This window comes from Ambystoma mexicanum, chromosome 1p (assembly GCF_040938575.1).
Source record: "Ambystoma mexicanum isolate Mex_15411 chromosome 1p, UKY_AmexF1_1, whole genome shotgun sequence".
In the NCBI taxonomy this organism is placed as follows: domain Eukaryota; kingdom Metazoa; phylum Chordata; class Amphibia; order Caudata; family Ambystomatidae; genus Ambystoma; species Ambystoma mexicanum.
Window position 1 is genome coordinate 1,276,601,967 of NC_090921.1, and position 18,447 is coordinate 1,276,620,413.

The following is an 18,447-nucleotide window of genomic DNA, read 5'->3' on the forward strand; positions in this document are numbered from 1 at the left end:
ACACATAAGGTTAATAGCTGTCGATTATCACAAGGCCAGCCAGCCAGCAAAGAGATTAAACTCTAAATCCCCACTGAAGAGCTCTAACCCCTTCTTTGTCAGCAAGTGGCTGATGTGGAGGAACCAGTGTTAGAAGGCAATGAGGTGGTAACACTTCTGTATATCCTGTGGGAAGTGACAGACTGAAAGGCTCAGAAAACTCAGCTTGCAATGTGAGAGCTGTAACCCGCACATTTTAAGTCCCACACCGATAAACCAGAAATGACTATATTGCCGTGTTACAAGACTGCTGACTGGCAACATGGGGGCAGTTGCTTGGGACTCCTCGAAGCCACTTTTATTTGAAAAGGTTGAAAGGCCCTGCGCCCGTCCCTGGCGCGAGAAAAAGACATCCTCTTACTTAGCTGTTCTGCTGAGACCAATAAACCATGGGTCAGATTCAGGCGTACGCGCCTGCGCTCATTTTAGACAGTTCACGAGATAATGTACATATCCCTGATAACATGCAAACCACACCTTTTGCACAAAAACTAAACACACACAAGTTTGCAAGTCCCGTGGGCGCCTCCTTCTTAGATATGTGTAACAATCTATTGTTAGAAAATGTATCGCCCGGCTCTGACAGGAATGCTCCAATACAGACGGGCCTGGAGCCACTTGACGTTGCTAAGGGGCACACTTCAGCGGCAGATATCACAAGATATCAGATAGGCCAAATACTTCACATGCAGGGGGTGCCGCATACTCACTCAGAGGTCCACGTGGCCTCTACGCCTAGTCTTGCAGGCCTTAGTAAGGCTTTGTAATATCAAAGAACAAGTCGGCTATCGTACAGAACTGTTAAAAGCAGTATCTGGAAAACCAAAACTATACCCAAAATATTATTCAAGCTGGCATTCCCATAGCTCACGCTCGACCAATGTTGATGCAAATAATCACAGAGGAAAAAGACAACAAAAATTCAAAAGGGAGGAAAACAATTAAAACCGCTCACCACGAAAGCTCTATGGTCGCACGAATAAAATGATGCTCCATCAGTGAAACCGAGAAAGAAAAAGAAAAGGCCGCAACGAGCAAAATGGCGGCGCTGGGCTGCACTGACATATGACATATAGCAGCAGAAAGCAATGTGGGCTGGCAACGGGTGTGCAAAGAGCTGCCTTCACGGGGGGGGGGGGCGGGGGAGAGCTATAATGTTATTGCAATGTGGATATTACAAACATTGCGTGAAATAATTAATGTACATTGATGTATACGTGCATTCGTATTCCATTACCCTCTAGTATATCTCAGATCTGCTTCCTTGTCTTTGTATGAACTTTGGTAGCCTGGTGATGCTTCTGAAGAAGGTCAATAAACCGAAACGTGCAAACTACAAAAAACACTCTCTCAAGGCTCTGTTAAACTTCTGTGTATTCAAACATCTATGTTTTTAAATGTTGAAAATACTTCCCTGATTTCTATTGTCTACTGTATTTACATATAGATGTGTAACAATGACATCACTATTTTGATAACATTCTTTACAATTGTGTGGAGTCATGGGTAGCCCCTTCTCCTAAGAATACCGATTTTCCATACATTCGTTACAGAAAGTCATGATTCTATTAAAGACTCGGAGGCGAAAGATTATGCTCTGAACTTCTCTTTACTACTCGAGCAGCAATTTCAACAAATAACAATCATGAAAAACAATCACACAAAAAACTAAATTTCCCAGCAAAACCAATGAATTCGTAGTCCGTTTTTCATAAGTTCCTAAAATCACGTGATTCCTCAGTCCAATTATAACTCATCTCATCCTCTATAACACTTGCTGTAACCATAGGCCTTCCTGTTTCTTTTGCTGATTGAACATCCAACTTGTGCCCCAACCGGTAGACGACTTTAACTTCACCTTGTTCCCCTCTCAAGGCGTTGTCTTCTGCTCTGCACCTGTTGAAACATGCATAAACCATCACCTATCTCATTATGAACGGGTGGGCAATTGCGTAACAACATCATTACGTTACCATATACAGCATCACATTACACTTCAAATACCATATTTACACATTTTTATTTATTGTAGCGATTGAAATTGAGTGGAATAATCTTTCGCCTCCGAGTCTTTAATAGAATCATGACTTTCTGTAACGAATGTATGGAAAATCTGTATTCTATGTCAAGACTCGGAGGCTCAGATTATGCTAGTTTAAAGCTTACTTACCACCAACGACGTTACTTGCTCTACCGGTCTAAAATAGAAATTCTTAAGTTTCCTCATTAGACCAGTCTGCCGCCCTCAAAATATCTTCCAGGCGGACTCCTCCAATAAAGGCCGACGACGCCATAGCACCCCTTGTGGAATGTGCTCCGAACAGACCCACATCTATGCCTGCCTCTGCCATACACCATCTTACCCATCTAGACAAGGTGGCTGATGCTACCGCCTTAAAAGGCTTCCTAATCGCTATCAACAATTGATATTCCCCAATGGGCCTCACCATATTCGCCTTGGCCTCATACACTTTCAAACACCTAACCAGACACAACTTGGGCTTCTCCGGAAAAGCCATATACTCAACCGATTTAATGTGTCTTTGTTCTCTTCTCTATATAGAATATTACCCCTGAAGGTGAAAAGGATTTCCTATTTATCTGTAAAGCTTTCACATCAGACACTCTCTTGCATGAAATAAAACATAACAAAGTAGTTAACTTAGCCCACAGCGTTTTTCTAGAAAAATACTCCTGGTCTGGCCAAGCCTCAAACATCCTTAATACCACGCTCACATCCCACAAACGAGAATATCTAGGTGTGGGTGGTCTCATGCATCTGACTCCTTTCAGAAGCCTACATACTAGGGGATGCTCACCTGCTGGTCTACCCTCAATGAACACATTACCTGCCGATATCGCCGATCTGTAGTTGTTAATAGTCCTGTAAGCTTTTGCCTGAGCTGCCTGTGCTGCCAAAAAATTCACTGTTATGTTATTTTACATTTATATAGCGCCTTATGTATCATTGGTACGATCTCAAGGCGCTGGTAGGTTGAACGCTCTTGGGAACCGTAGTTCAGGTCAGTAGAGAGAGAGAGTCATAAGGTGCGTGGGTGCACCGTATCTGTGTGCAGCTGGTGTGGCTCTTGCATGATAGCTGCTTCATAGCGGTAGGTGTGGTGGTTGGGAGGCCAGGAATATGTGTTCATTCTGGTGGGATGATGCCCAGACTGATTTCTGGCTGCGTTAGGCCTGAGGCGACGCTGAGGCTAGCGATGGGTGCTTAGCTAGCTGTGATTACTTAGGATGATGAGGAGTATGAGGCGGATGTTAGTATGAGAACAGCTATACCGAATGTGTCATAGTATCGCTGTGTTCTAGTTGAGTGGTGGTGTATAGGAGAGAGTAAGCCTGGTGGTGTGATATGGTGGTTTTCAGTGAGGTGCTTGAGATCGAGCGCACATCTGTACCTTCTATTCTATTCGTTTTATTCACTCTGTCTGTTCGTTCAGCTTCATCTGTTTGTACATATCGTCTGGTTCATCAATTAGTTTACTGGTCTTTCCATTCATTCCATCTTTCGGTCCTTCATCTACATAAACTACTCCATCCAATCTGTTGGTCCGTTTCATCCTTCCCATGTGTTTAGTGTGTTGCGTTTGTTCCATCCTTCTTATTCATTCGATTTGTTCCATGTGTTTTAGTCACTTCATCAGTTCCACCCGCCTCATTAGTTCCATCCACTCCATCCGTTCCATCCACTTCATCCGTTCCAACCGATTCCGTCCACTCCATCCATTCCATGCACTCCATCCATTCTAGGCACTCCATCCATTCCATGCAGTCCTTCGGTTTTGTGCACTCTAATGGTTCTATGTACTCTATCCGTTCTGTCCATTCAGTCTACTCCATCCGTTCGAACCACTCCATCCATTCCATGCACTCCATCCATTCCATGCACTCCATCCATTCCATGCACTATATCCATTCCATGCACTATATCCATTCCATGCACTACATCCATTCCATGCACTACATCCATTCCGTGCGCCCCATCCATTCCGTGCGCCCCATCCATTCCGTGCACCCCATCCAATTCCGTGCACTCCATCCGTGCTATGCACTTCATCTGTGCCATGCCCTCCATCTGAGCTATATACTCCATCTGTTCTGTCTGTTCTATGGACTCCATTTGTTCCAAGCGCTTCATTGGTTCCATCCACTCCGAGCGTTGCTTCCATACCTTCCGTTCAATCCATTCCATCCGATCTATCCATTCCATCCGATCTATCCATTCCATCTGTTCTATCCACTCTATCCGTTCCATCCACTCTATCCGTTCCATCCACTCTATCCGTTGCATCAAGTCTGTCTGTTCCATTCATTCTATCCGTTCTATTCACTCTTTCCTTTCAATCCACTCTATCCGTTTCATCCACTCCATGCGTTCCATACACTCCATCCGGTCCGTCCGATCCATCTACTCCATCCATTCTATCCACTCCATCCGTTGCATCTACTCCATCCGTTGCATCTACTCCATCCGTTGCATCTACTCCATCCTTTCTATCTACTCCATCCTTTCTATCTACTCCATCCTTTCTATCTACTCCATCCTTTCTATCTACTCCATCCTTTCTATCTACTCCATCCATTTCATCTATTCCATCCGTTTCATCTATTCCCTCCGTTCCATCCACTCCATCTGTTTCCTCCATACTGTGTGTTCTATCCACTCCATCTGTTCTATCCACTCCATCAGTTCTATCCATTCCATCAGTTCCATCCACTCCGTCTGTTCAATCCACTTGGTTTATTCTATCCGCTCTATTTGTTCTATCTGGTCTTTCTGTTATATCCACTCCATTTGTTCTATCCACTTCACCAGTTCCATTTATTCTATCTACTCCATCCACACCCGTTCTCCCTGCTCGTTCCATCTACTCTATCTGTTCTGTCCATTCTAACTTTCTGTTCAATTCCATCAGTTCCATCTATTCCATCTGTTTCATCCACTCCTCCTGTTGCATCCATTCTTACACTCCATCTGTTCCATTCATTTCATCTGTTCCATCTACTTCATCAGTTCCATCTATTCTACCGGTCTCATCTACTTTACTTGTTCCATTCACTTCATCATTTCTATCTATTCCATCAGGCTGATCCACTCCATCTGTTCCTTCCGCTCCATTTGTTTCGTCAACTGCGTCTGTATTGTCTACCATGGGCCAATAGAGTGCACTTTTTCATCCATTTCATTCCTTTGTCCATTTTATCTGTCACTTCATCCTTTCCATGTGTTCAATCTACTTTTCTATTTCGTATACATGGTCTGTACTTTATATCTCGTCCGTTCATTACATTTCATCTATTCATGATACTTCTTTTAATCCCTTCTTCCCTTCAATCAAATTCCTTCTTTCGCTCTGTCCACTTCTTACGTTCCAGCCACTTGTTCCGTTCCAACCGCTTGCCCCATTCCAACCGCTTGCCCCATTCCAACCGCTTGCCCCATTCCAACCGCTTGCCCCATTCCAACCGCTTGCCCCATTCCAACCGCTTGCCCCATTCCAACCGCTTGCCCCATTCCAACCGCTTGCCCCATTCCATCCACTTGCTCCATTCCATCCACTTGTTCCATTCCATCTACTTCATTTGTTCCACCCCCTTCATCTGTTCTATCTGCTTCATCCAATCCGTCCACCTCCTCTGATCCATCCCCTCTGTCCGTCCCATCTATTCGGTCCGTTCCATCCGTTCCGTCTGCTCCATCCATTCCATCCGCATCATTTGTTCAGTTTACGTCATCGTTTCATCCACTTCATCCGTTCCGTCAACTTTATCCGTTCTGTCCACTTCATCCTTTCCGTCAGCTTCATCCTTTACAGCTACTGCATCTGATTCATCTGCTTCATCTGTTTCATCCGCTGCATCCATTTCATCCGGTTTCATCCACTGCATTAGTTTCACCCGCTGCATCCACTTCATTTCTCTCATCCACTTTATTCATTCTATTCAGTTTATCCATTTTTAGTTTACATTAGTAGTTTTAGTTTTCATTTTCATCGATCGGGTCTCGATGATGGATTGTTATTTTTAATACAGCAACCTTGGGCTGCTGGCTGTTTTTGCCGTTATACTGTTTGCGTTAAGAGTCTATTTTTAGGGGAAGAGCCACTTTTTCAGTAATTTGCGGAAAGACATGAGGTCCTCTGTCTGTCGGATGTGGGGTGGAAGTGAGTTCCACAGAGTGGGGGCCAGGGCTAAGAATGATGATCCACCTAACCTGACAGAGTTGGTTTTTGGGATCACTAGGAGGCGGGCAGAGCTTGATCTTAGAGTGCGTGGTGGATGGTATGGTTTTAGTTTATCTTGAGGTCCGGTTTTATGCGTTGCTCGGTGAGAGATGCATAAGGTTTTGAAGGTCACCCTTTGGGCAACTGGAAGCCAGTGGAGAGTTGGTGGTAGTGGAGATCTGATCTCTTGGGCCAAGTGCAAGTAGCAGTTTGGCCGCAGCATTTTGTGCTCCTTGTAGTATAGTCCTGTGGTATGCATGGGCTCCGAGGTAGAGGGGGTTAGCATAGTCGAGTGTTGACATGACAATTGATTGGACTGCAGAGAGTCTGTTAGGAAAGGAGGGGTATTGAAAAATGCGCCTAAGAATTTTGAGATGGTAGTGGCAGGACTTAGAGACGTTGTTGACTTGGAGCGAGAGGTTAGGTCAAGGGGCGAGAGTGCAGCCAAGGTTTTTTACTAAGTTTGGGGTTTTCATAGAATTGCTCATGGCAGATGACCAGGAAAGGGGGTGTGGAAGAAGTTTGGTGTTGCCACACACCATGATTTCAGTTTTGGAGGGGTTTAACAGGAGGTGGTTTGTATTCATCCAGTGATCAATGTCAAGTAGGCAGGCAACGAGGTAGGGCTGGCAGTTGGGATTTGAGTTAAGTAGTTTTAGGATTAGTTGGGTGTCGTCGGCATAGATGTAGCACAGGATATTGTGCGAGCGGATTATTTGTGGGATGGTGGACATATAGAGATTGCAGTATATGTTGCCTAGAGCACACCCATTTAATATTAAGTAACTGTGTTAAGATATTTAGTGGGGTGCGGTGGAGAATATCAACCCTGACACTGGGTTGTACCAAACTATGTGAGAACAGCAGGTGTCCACAAACTTGTGGAACACTTCCGTCCCCTGCACACCCTAATGTTGCAAAGACAACCACATACTCATGAAATGTTTAAAATAAAGAACTTTTATATAAAGATGAACTTGTCATCACTGAATTTTCTGCCCATAACAAGGGTTTTTTTTTAAAAAAAAAGAACAGCAATTCAATTGTATATTTTCAACAGTATCATTGAACATAAATCAAATTTGTCAAGTGTAATTCACAATTCAGATAATGGCTATTAATTCATAGTTTCAATAAACCAATCTATATACAACAATTCATATGTCAAAAAGTAGACAATTTGCACTTCGTACCAACACTTAGTCAAATTTTCGTTATTTACGGTGCACAATCCATTGGCGTGCAAAAACTCTTTACGCGTTTCGGGGAGAATATAGCCCCTTCTTCAGAAGATGTCTACTCGACTTGTCTTTATTCATATGTCTATGTGAAACAATAGATAAATGAAGAGTATTCCCATATTGATGATATTAATAATATTAATGTAAATCAATCCCTGTCTGTCATGACTGGATAATACCTTATATATAATCACCTGTTTGTGTCTTGGTCTGTTCACAATTTAATATTCATATGCCATCTTGATTTGCATTTTCTATCCTAAAAAGGGGATGAGAGCGATTGTGAGTCCCAGCCCTAATGGGGAGGGTTTATCTAAAAACAACCAACTCTATGGTCTTTATAATACAATTAGAAAGTCTGTACCAGTAATTACCTGAACCATCAGATGTTCAAGGCCGAAGGAAAAGTATAGGCTCTAGCCAATTGCGCATGTTCAGTCTTCCAGTATGTAGCCAAAACGGCCCATTCCAAAGTGTAAGCGTTCCTGTGGGTTGGAAAAAAGATCCTCTAAGGATACCCTTATCTCATATACTTAACATTAGGATATAAACAGCTATTGTTGATGCCGTTAAAAACATTCTGTGGGTATAGAGCTGGTAACTACCAGCTTACCTGTGTGGTCAACTTTTGTCCTTCCACGTGTAATGAAGTAGGAACGTACAAGATTTCCAAAAGCAGTTCCTTTTTAAATGTTGGAAAATTGTCTAACTCTGGCATCCACAACCATAACGGGGCGTGCCTACAGAAATATAAGAACAAATCCAAATCCTGTTTAAATAGGCCAGTAGGCCATTCACCATGCTATTCTCTACATTAAGTGTGCTCAAGTCCATTATGACTAAGGGCCTCTTTATCTTACCTCAAAAGAGATGCTCTTGTTTGAACTGCATTTCCTGTAGCTTGTACCAGCGGTATCACCAAGATGGCTGCCGTTATATTTATGTGAAGTAATGACGTCATTGTGTAAGTGCGCGACGATGTCTTTGCGTCAGTGTGCGAAGACGTCACACTATTTACATTCTTCTCTTTATCTGTAACGCCGCATTGTTTATTTATCGCCCCTCTGTTTGGACCTACAGTAATACATTCGAAATGCATCTTCTTAAATGCATATGAAATGTATTTTTGAAAAAACATAGATCCAAAAGTCCTCGCTTAGACAAGTTCTTCCTGAAATCGCCCATGCTATCAGATTCAAGTTCTCTGATCGTACCAATGGGTGAGTTTCTCCTGATGGATTTAACAATATGTCCTCTCTGCGTGGTGGCAGAATTGGAGCCTCGTAAAACAACTCCAGAAGGTCTGGGAACCAAGCCTGACCTCTCCAGTCTGATGTCACTAGAATCACTGTTGCTTCCTGTCTCCTGACCTGCGCCACCGTGCGCGCTATCATGGCGAATGGAGGGAAAGCATATTCTTTCGCTGGTCCCCAAACCTGGAAAAATGCATCTGTCGCTGTTGGGTCCAGATCTGGTCTATAGCTGTAAAACCTGGAGATCCTCCTGTTCAATCTCGACGCGAACAGATCCGTCTGGCACAACCTCTCCGATGCATTATCTCCTAAAATACTGAGTTCAATTGGCAATCGCTGGAGTCCCTCAAGGAGCTCGAATTCCAGTCTGATTGAGATCTCCTGGCAGGTGTTCCGCTCTCACACCGATTCCCCTCTGGACGCATATTTGCCAACACTCTTTGGCCATCTCTGTCAGCATCCTGGATCTCGTTCCGCCTAGTCGATTTATATATCTGACTGCCGAAACATTGTCCATCTTTAAAAGAATGGCACCTTTCACTCCTTCCCGAGTCCAACACCGGACTGCGAAGGATCCCGCCAGAAGCTCCAGGCAATTGATGTGTAGACCCAACTCCTCGCTCGACCATCTCCCCCCGGTCGATTGGTCTCCACATCTGGCACCCCATACCCATCGACTGGCATCTGACTCTTTCACCAGGTCCGGGGATGAGCTAAATATCACCCTCCGATTCCATTCCTCCATGTGGTAATACCACCATTCCAGTTCCAACTTTGCCTCCTGCGACATAACCACCTTTTGTTCGTAAGATGGACCTCTCCTGAGATAATATATCTTCAGCCTCTGCAATGCTCTGTAGTGCAGAGGTCCTGGAAATATCGCCTGAATTGATGATGACAGACGACCTACCAACCTTGCTATCTCTCTCAATGACAGTTCCTGTTTTGCCATCATACACTTTATTTCCTTCTTTATGGAATTCACCTTCTCTAACGGGAGTTTGAGATAACTTTGAGTTGTCTCTAAAATGAAGCCTAGGAATTCCATTTCCCTCACTGGTTCCATTTCCGACTTCTCCCAGTTTATCAAAACCCCAGTTGTTGCAACAAAACTGTAGTTATCAGAATCTGCTCTACCAGAAACTCCCTGTCCTGAAGCATCAGGCAGATGTTGTCCAGGTAAATAATCATTCTGATCCCCTGTTCTCTCAGGATCTTACTACCAGTTTCAACAGTTTGGTGAAGCACCATGGAGCTGACGCCAGACCAAACGGAAGACATTTGAACTCCCCTTTCTCTCCTTTCCATAAGAACTGTAATAGCCTCCTCTGATCCCTTTGAATCAGAATCGTTAGATATGCATCTCTGAGATCTATCCTTGCCAACCAATCTCCTCTCTGAAGAACGTCTCTTAAAAGATGAATCCCTTCCATTTTGAAGTGTCTGTACACTAGAAAATAATTCAGTCCTTTTAGATTTATAACTGGCCTTACCTTGTTTTTCCCTTTCACTAAAAACAGGTTGCTTATGAAACCTCCCAGATCGTCTGAGGCTGGGCCTATTGCGTTCTTTATCTTGAGTAACTCTACCTCTCTGTCGAAGAGATCCTCGTCCTGTTTGCTGAACTTTATCTGCCTTGGCAACGCTACCTGAGACGGTTCTTGCCAAAATTCCAACTGAAAACCTTGCACAGTCTGTCTCACCCACGCATCTGAGGATAACTCCTCCCATTTTTCTACATGCCCTACTGGAGGGATGCTCATATCCACCTTTTCTACTGATTTTATATTTCTCACCTGAATTATTCTAGCGCTGCTGTCTACTGTTACTTCTCCAACCTCTACCCCTGCCTCTTCCCCTGGAAGGGAAGAAAGGGTTCGACCTTCGGTCCTCTTGCTTCCAGTTGGATCTGTCACTATAGGACCTTCTGTATTGACCACGGCTGGACGAGCGGCCCTTTCCACCTCCAGCCCTGTCAAAAAACGTTCATCTGAAAATGTTCTTTAATGAAGATTGAGCTCTGTCTATAGACACATATGTGCTGGCAAACTTTGCCATATCCTTGATGAATAGGTCCCCAAATAGTTTGCCCTTTGTCGCAGCCGCCTGTTCTGATGCAGCCAGCTCACCTAGCCTAGGGTTTAATTTCATTAAAATGAACCTCCTCCTCTCAGTGGCCAGTGTCGTGTTGGCGTTTCCCAACAGGCATAGGGTCCTCTGCACCCAAGCTGCCACAATGTCCGGATCAATGGGCTCCTTCTTAGTTTTGGCTTCCTCAGCGAGCTGCCAGATTTTTGTAATCAGTCCCAAAATGTCCAATAATTTATCCTGACAGGACCTCCAGGACCTGTCAATGCCTCTTTTCACATCCCTGCCATATCTGCCCAGGAACGTGATTATCCTGTCATCAACTTCTGGGGTCTCAGCTACCCCATATGCTGTTTACCTGGGCTGCCCCCTTCAATTATGTATTTATTTGTAGCTAGATGAGTCTCGGGCAATGATATCAGTTTGGCTTGGGACTGTGCCTGTCAAAAGAGACCACAACCAATACCTTTCCAGGTCTCACCTCCCCAGGCAGGCAGATTAAGAGGGGTTTGCACTAGTTTACCTGGGACTGGGCCCGTCACACATAACCAGTACAGCAGTGGCTTTGTAGCCCGTAACGCTGCCTTTCAGCCACCAGGTGGCGCTTGCCGTCTAATATGACCAGCTATTTGTCGCTCCTCTCTTTGCCGAGCATTCTGCAGGCCAATTAACTAAAAACTCTCTCAGCCTCCTAACACTGACTTCACTTCACTCTAACACGTTCAGTAACGAAGTTCGCAACGGCGCCGCAACCGCAAGTCCCATCGCGCCGTTGCGAAATTCCGTTCCATAGGGCCTCCTACTGAGGCAAGCCGAGACGCCGGAATCCACGATCCTGTCGCATCTATATGCGGATATGCTCTGCCAGTTCCCCTATGCGCCGCCCTATAACCGCCTTAACTCCGTGCGCATGCTCCAAACTGTCCGTAAATATTCACATTAAACATTCACATTAATCCATAAAAATAACCAAATGTACTTATCTCGGCTGCTCAAGCACCAAAGAAAGAGGAAGGACTATGGTTATAGCAGGTGTTATAGAGGATGAGATGAGTTATAATTTGACTGAGGAATCACGCGTTTTTAGGAACTTATGAAAAACGGACTACGAATTCATTGGTTTTGCTGGGAATTGTAGTTTTTTTGTGAGATTGTTTTCATGATTGTTATTTGTTGAAATTGCTGCTCGAGTAGTAAAGAGAAGTTCAGAGCATAATCTGAGCCTCCGAGTCTTGACATAGAATTAAGAACGCCTGCAGTTACGTTGCGTCAGCACGCGCTTACACTGCATCTGGCTCGTGGTCGCCTTCTTCAGGAGACATCACCACGGACCAATCGGCACTTGCTTGCGCCCGCCATCCTGCTTCAATGAAGGCTCATTTAAGGCCTGTTGAAGCACAGTTCCGTTTGTGTGTTTGCACTCTGTTCATATTGTGGTTACGAGGATAGCGGTGTGGTTCTCCAGACAAGGTCCCTTCACACTCTAAATCTTCCATGCTTGTCTCGCTTGCAGAGCCGCCAGGATGAGCCTGTCCAGGGGTTGCCTGCTCTGCATCAAGGTCCAGATGTTCATCTTCAACCTCATCTTCTGGGTGAGAAACCACTGTGTGTGTCTGCAGCATGCGCATCTGGCGATTTCCACATGTGTCTACCCTGTATTTCTATGTACCTGTATGAGTGGACCCATTACATCGGAGTGTGTTTTCATGTGCGTGGAACACGTATATATGCGTATATTTGCAGGTGTGTGCATGTCATGATATCCAAACTCTGTATTTCTGGGTTTATTTGCCTGTCTGTACTTTGTATTTCTATGCACATTTGCATGTGTGTACAGTGCATATCTCTATATCCACAAATGCGTGTCCTAATATAACTGTGACTATCCACCTGCATAGACCGTGTGTCAGTGTGTATAGCTACAACATAAGGTGTGTGTGTGTGTGTCTACCCTCTATGTTTATGTATAGGTACAGGTGTGTGTACCCTGCATATCCGAACATATCTAGATGTGTTCGTCCTCGTGATACGTGCAGGCTACCTGCCTACATGTTCATGTGTTTACTGACTGTGTGTGCACATGCGCACCTTGATATATTTGCATGTGTTCTCTGTATCTGCACAGGCACCAGGGTTGTGTGTTTTTCTCTTGCTGGCTCGTCACAGCGTGTGTGTCACGATGCAGAGGTGTGTGTGCTTGTGCATTTCTGTTCATGCCTCTGTGATTTACCTCTTTGAGCCGTTGTCATGTGTGAGTGCACACATTACACTTCCTGCAGCAGGAACCTGTGTTCTGTATATTGCGCAGTCTTTGACTTCAGTGCTGTAGGACCCCATCAGTGTCAGCTTCCTCCCAGCATTGCTCTGTCAGGGCTGTCGGATCTTTGCAGTGTGAGATCCCCCCCCCAGTGCTGGCCTGCCTGTGCTGTAGCGTGGCAGCAGTGTCGGCTTCCCCCTGTGACGCTCTGCAAGGGCTGTAGAGCCCTAGTAGTGCAGTGCTTTGCCACTGTATTGAAACACCAGCAGTGTGTGCTTCCTTCAAAGAGTGGCCTGCAGTTCTGCAGAATGTCAGCAGTGGGACAACAACCTATGCCCGCTACAGGACTCCTCAATGCATGTTCCTCCCAGCAGAAGTTGGGCAGTGTTACCAGGACTCATCAGTGTAAGCTTCCTGCTCTAGGTCTTCAGAAGCGCAAGCTTACTCCGTTAATGCCACTTCAGTGCTTTAGGCCTTGCAAAAGGAGCATTCTTCCTGCCATCCTGACAGTACTATTGGACCGACTGATTAAAGTGTGAGCACTGGACCTTCTGTTGTCTGAGTTATCTGAATCGTAACCATGCTCTGCTTGCTTCTTCCCTCCAGCTGGGCGGCTGTGGTATCCTAGGTGTGGGCGTGTGGCTGGCTGTCACTCAGGGGAAGTTTGCCACACTCTCCCATGCTTTCCCCTCGCTGTCTGCTGCCAGTCTCTTCATGGTGGCGGGATCCGTCATCATGGTGGTGGGTTTCATTGGGTGCCTGGGGGCCCTGACAGAGCATCGCTGCCTCCTGCTTACGGTGAGTAGAATTAATAATTTGCCTTGGCTGGGAGGATGCAAATTAAGGGGTCACTGGGACGGAACATATCTCTGGATGTCTGAGCACCATGGCCCATCCATTTCTGCATCTGTCACCTTAGATAGTGTTGAGCACAACGTGAACTTTGACTATCCTGCTTCGCTGTCTACCGTGCAAAATGATAGTTGTCGGTTCCCTGCATCATCTGTTTTAAGGCCCACCTTATTAAATAGCGAGGTAAACTTGGTTCTTGCCCGATCCTCATTCTTCCCATACACAACTGCCCTGTGCGATATCATCTCCTCAATTGGCTTTGCACAGCTCCTCGTTGCTGACTGTGACAAAACCTTCCTCGCCTCCCCCTTTTTTGACATATTTCAGTTGAGAGCAGCTGGCTGCCACTCTGCCATTCAGTATAAGCTGGCCAGACGCTGCCTAATGCACAAACCTGCCAAGAAAGAGATCAATCTATCTCGTCGTGCACCTAGAACCACGGAATTGCTCATTGCATTCTCTCCTTGCTCGATTTTACTACTTTCTGCTAACTTGCTGTACAGGTCAACAGCGAAATGTGACTCGACACCTTTATCGCACCAACTTCCACCACTGCCCACTTACATCTGCTCAGCATCATAATCTGCCTCTACCTTGTTGACCACGAGGCAGCCCGAAGCGTTGTTCTCAAGAATTTGGATTAGGGGTGCAGCTACCTCTTCGGCGACCTAGTCTATTCCTTCTAACTCCTTCAAATTGTCCTCAAAATGGACCACGCTCCCTGTAATCCTCCGTCAACTTCCCAGATCCAACTTCACACGCTCGCCTACAAACATCAGGCAGAATTGATCACGATGTGCAAGAGGGTCCTCTATAACTTCCGTACCGACATTTGTAAAGCCATACATTTCCTTGGCCAGCCCTGCAGCCCTCTTGCCTCACCTAGCATTTGGGATAACATTGCCTGTTAGGATCACAGTGAGTGGATCTGCATTCATCCAGTGCCTCCACAAAGCGAACCTCACAAACAATCACTCGCAGCGGCCAATACGCCCTAGTATTTCCGTGGAGGAAGAAGGAGCCCCCATCTATCTTGTTAGTGCTAGCAAAGGTCTGGCACATAATAGCCATGGTAATAATCACAGCCACACTGCATGAATTTAATCAGGAGTTCACAAAGACTTGGGCACCATTTTTGAGGTACGCCATCAGAGAGATGGGTATCTTGTACTCGGCGAGAGTGAGGGCCTTGAACGTTTGGGTTACCGGCAATAGAGCTTCCATGAAGCAGGTCAATCTCACATAACACTAAGACGGGAGGTACCCCAACTCTGAGGTGTGTTCATTCGGGGGTGGCGGGGAGGGATTGTGTTGTGGAACGAAATGCAAGCTATTAAGTGTTAAGAGAATCAAGGCTATAAATATATATGACTCAACCGACCTTTTGGTGATGGTTCTACGTTATTTCGTGAACCACTTTTTCATCGTGGGACTTTTCATCGCCAACCCTTTCATCGCCAACATTTTTTTTTTTTTTTAATTTATGGGAGGGCTGCGCCCCCCCAAATTCCCCCTCACTTAAATAATCATATCCCAACCCGCACAAACACCCCCCCTAAAAAAAAAATTCAAAAAAAATGTTGCCGATGAAAGGGTCGGCGATGAAAAGTCCCACGATGAAAAAGTGGTCGACGAAATGCATGTATACCTTGGTGACAATTTAAGTATAAAAATAGGGCAACATAGGTGGCTCAGTAAGGATATAGTTTGAAGTCATTTCTATCCGTAAAGCACAGAGTAGAGTCCATGCCTGTTGAGGGGCTAGTTATCTGATGCCTGTTCACTTGAGAGGGATGAATTTAGCTCCAAAGACAATGGAAGCGTATGCTGAAAATCTTGCCTAGGAGAATATTACATACTAAATGCTTTATCTCGGGGTTTATAATAATATGGTTTCAGAACATAACTGTGCTCGAACCCTCAACTCGGCAGTTTAAAATTGTTTTGTCAAACGAAATTCTGTAACTTGTGGAAATACTTGGTTCATATTTGATGTGTTTGCTGATTTAAATAAATTAAACAGTTTGGGTAAAAACAACCTCTTTGGTAATAATGGAGTATTTGGATCTTATAATGGTCTTCATTTCTGATATTCCCATATATGCTACCTTGGTGGATGGTCTAGGGAGTTTCTCATGGGAATGGGAGTCCTTGTCCCATAAGGGGGAGTCTCTCCCAGTGAGGTGCCACCTGCCCATACCCCTAGGGAAGGTTATGTCGAGCGGGCTCACCTCCCGAGCCTCAAAGGGTGAGGCTCCACCTGAGGGAGAAGGGACAAATATCCTCAATTTGTCGCAATCAATAACATAAATAATTCTCAAATAGTCACTCTTTCTTCTCAATTTCACAATGACGACGGTGTGATCTGGTCTTTTGTATGTGTAGGGAATAGTAAACTTACCTTTAATGGACATAAGGGCAAATCAACTGTTGACTACTTTTGTGTTAAGGCTGTGCACTGTAAACTCTTTGTAGATTTCCACATTTTAGCACAGGTAGATAGCAACCAAAAAAGAGGAGTCCATGATGTAATTGAAACTAATGTGCCTGCGGATAACTGGGTAAAACATTTTACTGCACTTTGTGCAAAGGCGAACACAATGGGTGAGCTATTGAGCCATTGACGCTGATTTGGTCATTGAAGGGGGTGATTGTTATGATGTAATCAATCCATTGCAAGGTTTTTCCTTTCTAGAGAAGTAACTTTGGCTTTTGATTCTGTAGACTATTCGGGACTATTCGGTACACTATTCGGGACCCTTGGGGAGGAAGGATAGCTCTGGGGCAACACATTTGTCTTGGAAGCAAGACAGCACGGCGCAGCACAGGTTTGAATCCTGATCCTGCGCTTGGAAACCACTCGCTGGTATAAAGCGTGTTATAAATGAACAATAAGATAAAATAAGATAATAGGCCAGGGCCAGACTGTGTGCAAATTGATGTTTTAAAACAGTCCTAAAGTACAGCTACCGTTATTATGCTCTATATTCAATGCACTGGTAAAGTTGATTCCTGAAGAAGTCCTTTTCCGATATAGAAAAAGAGAAATGGAACCATCTCACTACTGATTAATTCATTGAAATTATTTGGAAAGGTAAGATTTCAAGAATGGGCATTAGCCCCCATACATCTAGGCTCCTAGGAAGGACTCTGCAACTTTACATCTGGGCAATAATCTCTGCATGTTGCTTATGTGGATTTGGCCGCCACCTTTGAATTGGTCTATCAGGAAATGCTAGGGGTGATACTAATTGATTTGGGCATTCTGATTCAACTATTAAGGGTGGCGTTGGCTCCTTATTCAAACAATACTGCTGTGGTGAGGTACAACATATTAAACAATTCCCCAGACTATCTGCCGTCCCCATTCCCCCCGCCCCCCAATACTCCCCTGGGAGGCAATAACAAGTCTTTCCCTAATCCACTTCGTTATATACAGTACAATGTTATTCACTGCAGGTCCAGGAGTCTGAGACGCTGGGGGCACCAGATAGCCCGAAAATCATCTTTGAGAAAAGCCAGAGTTTCTCCCCAGTCTTTTGCGAAATTATGCACATTACCATTCATGGCGTACGTAGCCCACTCCAGAGCCACTATTTCCCATACTTTGTGCAGCCAGTCCTGTACCGAGGGTATATTCAAACTTTTCCATCTCTGTGCAATTATAGTCATTGCTGCTAATGTCAGTACCACTCTCGCTTTTTCTCGGGTTGTAGGTTTCCCTGCCGCCGCGCCTCCTTAAGGCCCAACAAAATTTGTTCCAGTGGTCTGCTTCCCCCGTCCTGTAGGCCTGATCCTGTGCCAGCTATAATTCCCTCCAGAAGCGCTCAATTTTCAGGCATCTCCACCATATATGTTCTGCCATGCCATCCTTCCTGCACCCCCTCCAGCATTCCCCTGATACTTCCGGGTATATTCTATAGAGGCGGGCAGGCGTGTAATGCCATCCATAACGTATTTTATAGCACACACTTGCAGCTGGGAAGCTCTTGCTAACCTGGGCATCTTTCCCCACAGATTCCTCCGTTTCTATGTCCCTCCCCAGTATCTGCTCCCATCCTCGCTTGTAAGGCCAGTGTTGTCTAGGAGTGGCATCATCCAGTATCCTAATCAGGTTGGAAATCGGTCCCTTAGCCCCGTCATTCGACAGCAGGAACTTTTCAAACAGGGTTACCCTTCTGGGGGCTGCCTCCTTAATTTATGGGTTCAGCACCCAGTGTCTTAGTTGGGCATATCAGAGTCTCTCCCCTTCTCCCACTGCAAATTCACTTTTGCGCTCCGTGAGTGAAAGGATCTCCTCCCCTGGAACATATCCTGTAGTTTCCTGCATCCTCCCTCTCGCCATTGCCTGAAGACCCCCCGTTCCATCCCTGGCGAAAATCTCCATTCTTAAAGATGGATGTGAAGGGGGACGGGAATTTTGTAATTCCCCAGGTTTCCACTAGCCTGTCCCAGTCATCCGCCAACAGTTTCCGTGA

At 45.2% G+C, this 18,447-nt stretch overlaps 1 protein-coding gene across 2 annotated transcripts in view; it reads left to right on the top strand.

Moving 5' to 3' along the window:
* The window catches only part of LOC138452876 (tetraspanin-4-like), a 312,157-nt gene that overhangs the window by 175,360 nt on the left and 118,350 nt on the right, over positions 1 to 18,447 (top strand). For both annotated transcript variants that reach the window (XM_069605227.1, XM_069605228.1), the window contains 2 exons: positions 12,374 to 12,452; positions 13,724 to 13,915. In XM_069605227.1, the coding sequence (XP_069461328.1) occupies positions 12,384 to 12,452; positions 13,724 to 13,915 (261 nt within the window). In that variant the 5' untranslated portion in view covers positions 12,374 to 12,383. The remainder of the gene's footprint in view (positions 1 to 12,373; positions 12,453 to 13,723; positions 13,916 to 18,447) is intronic.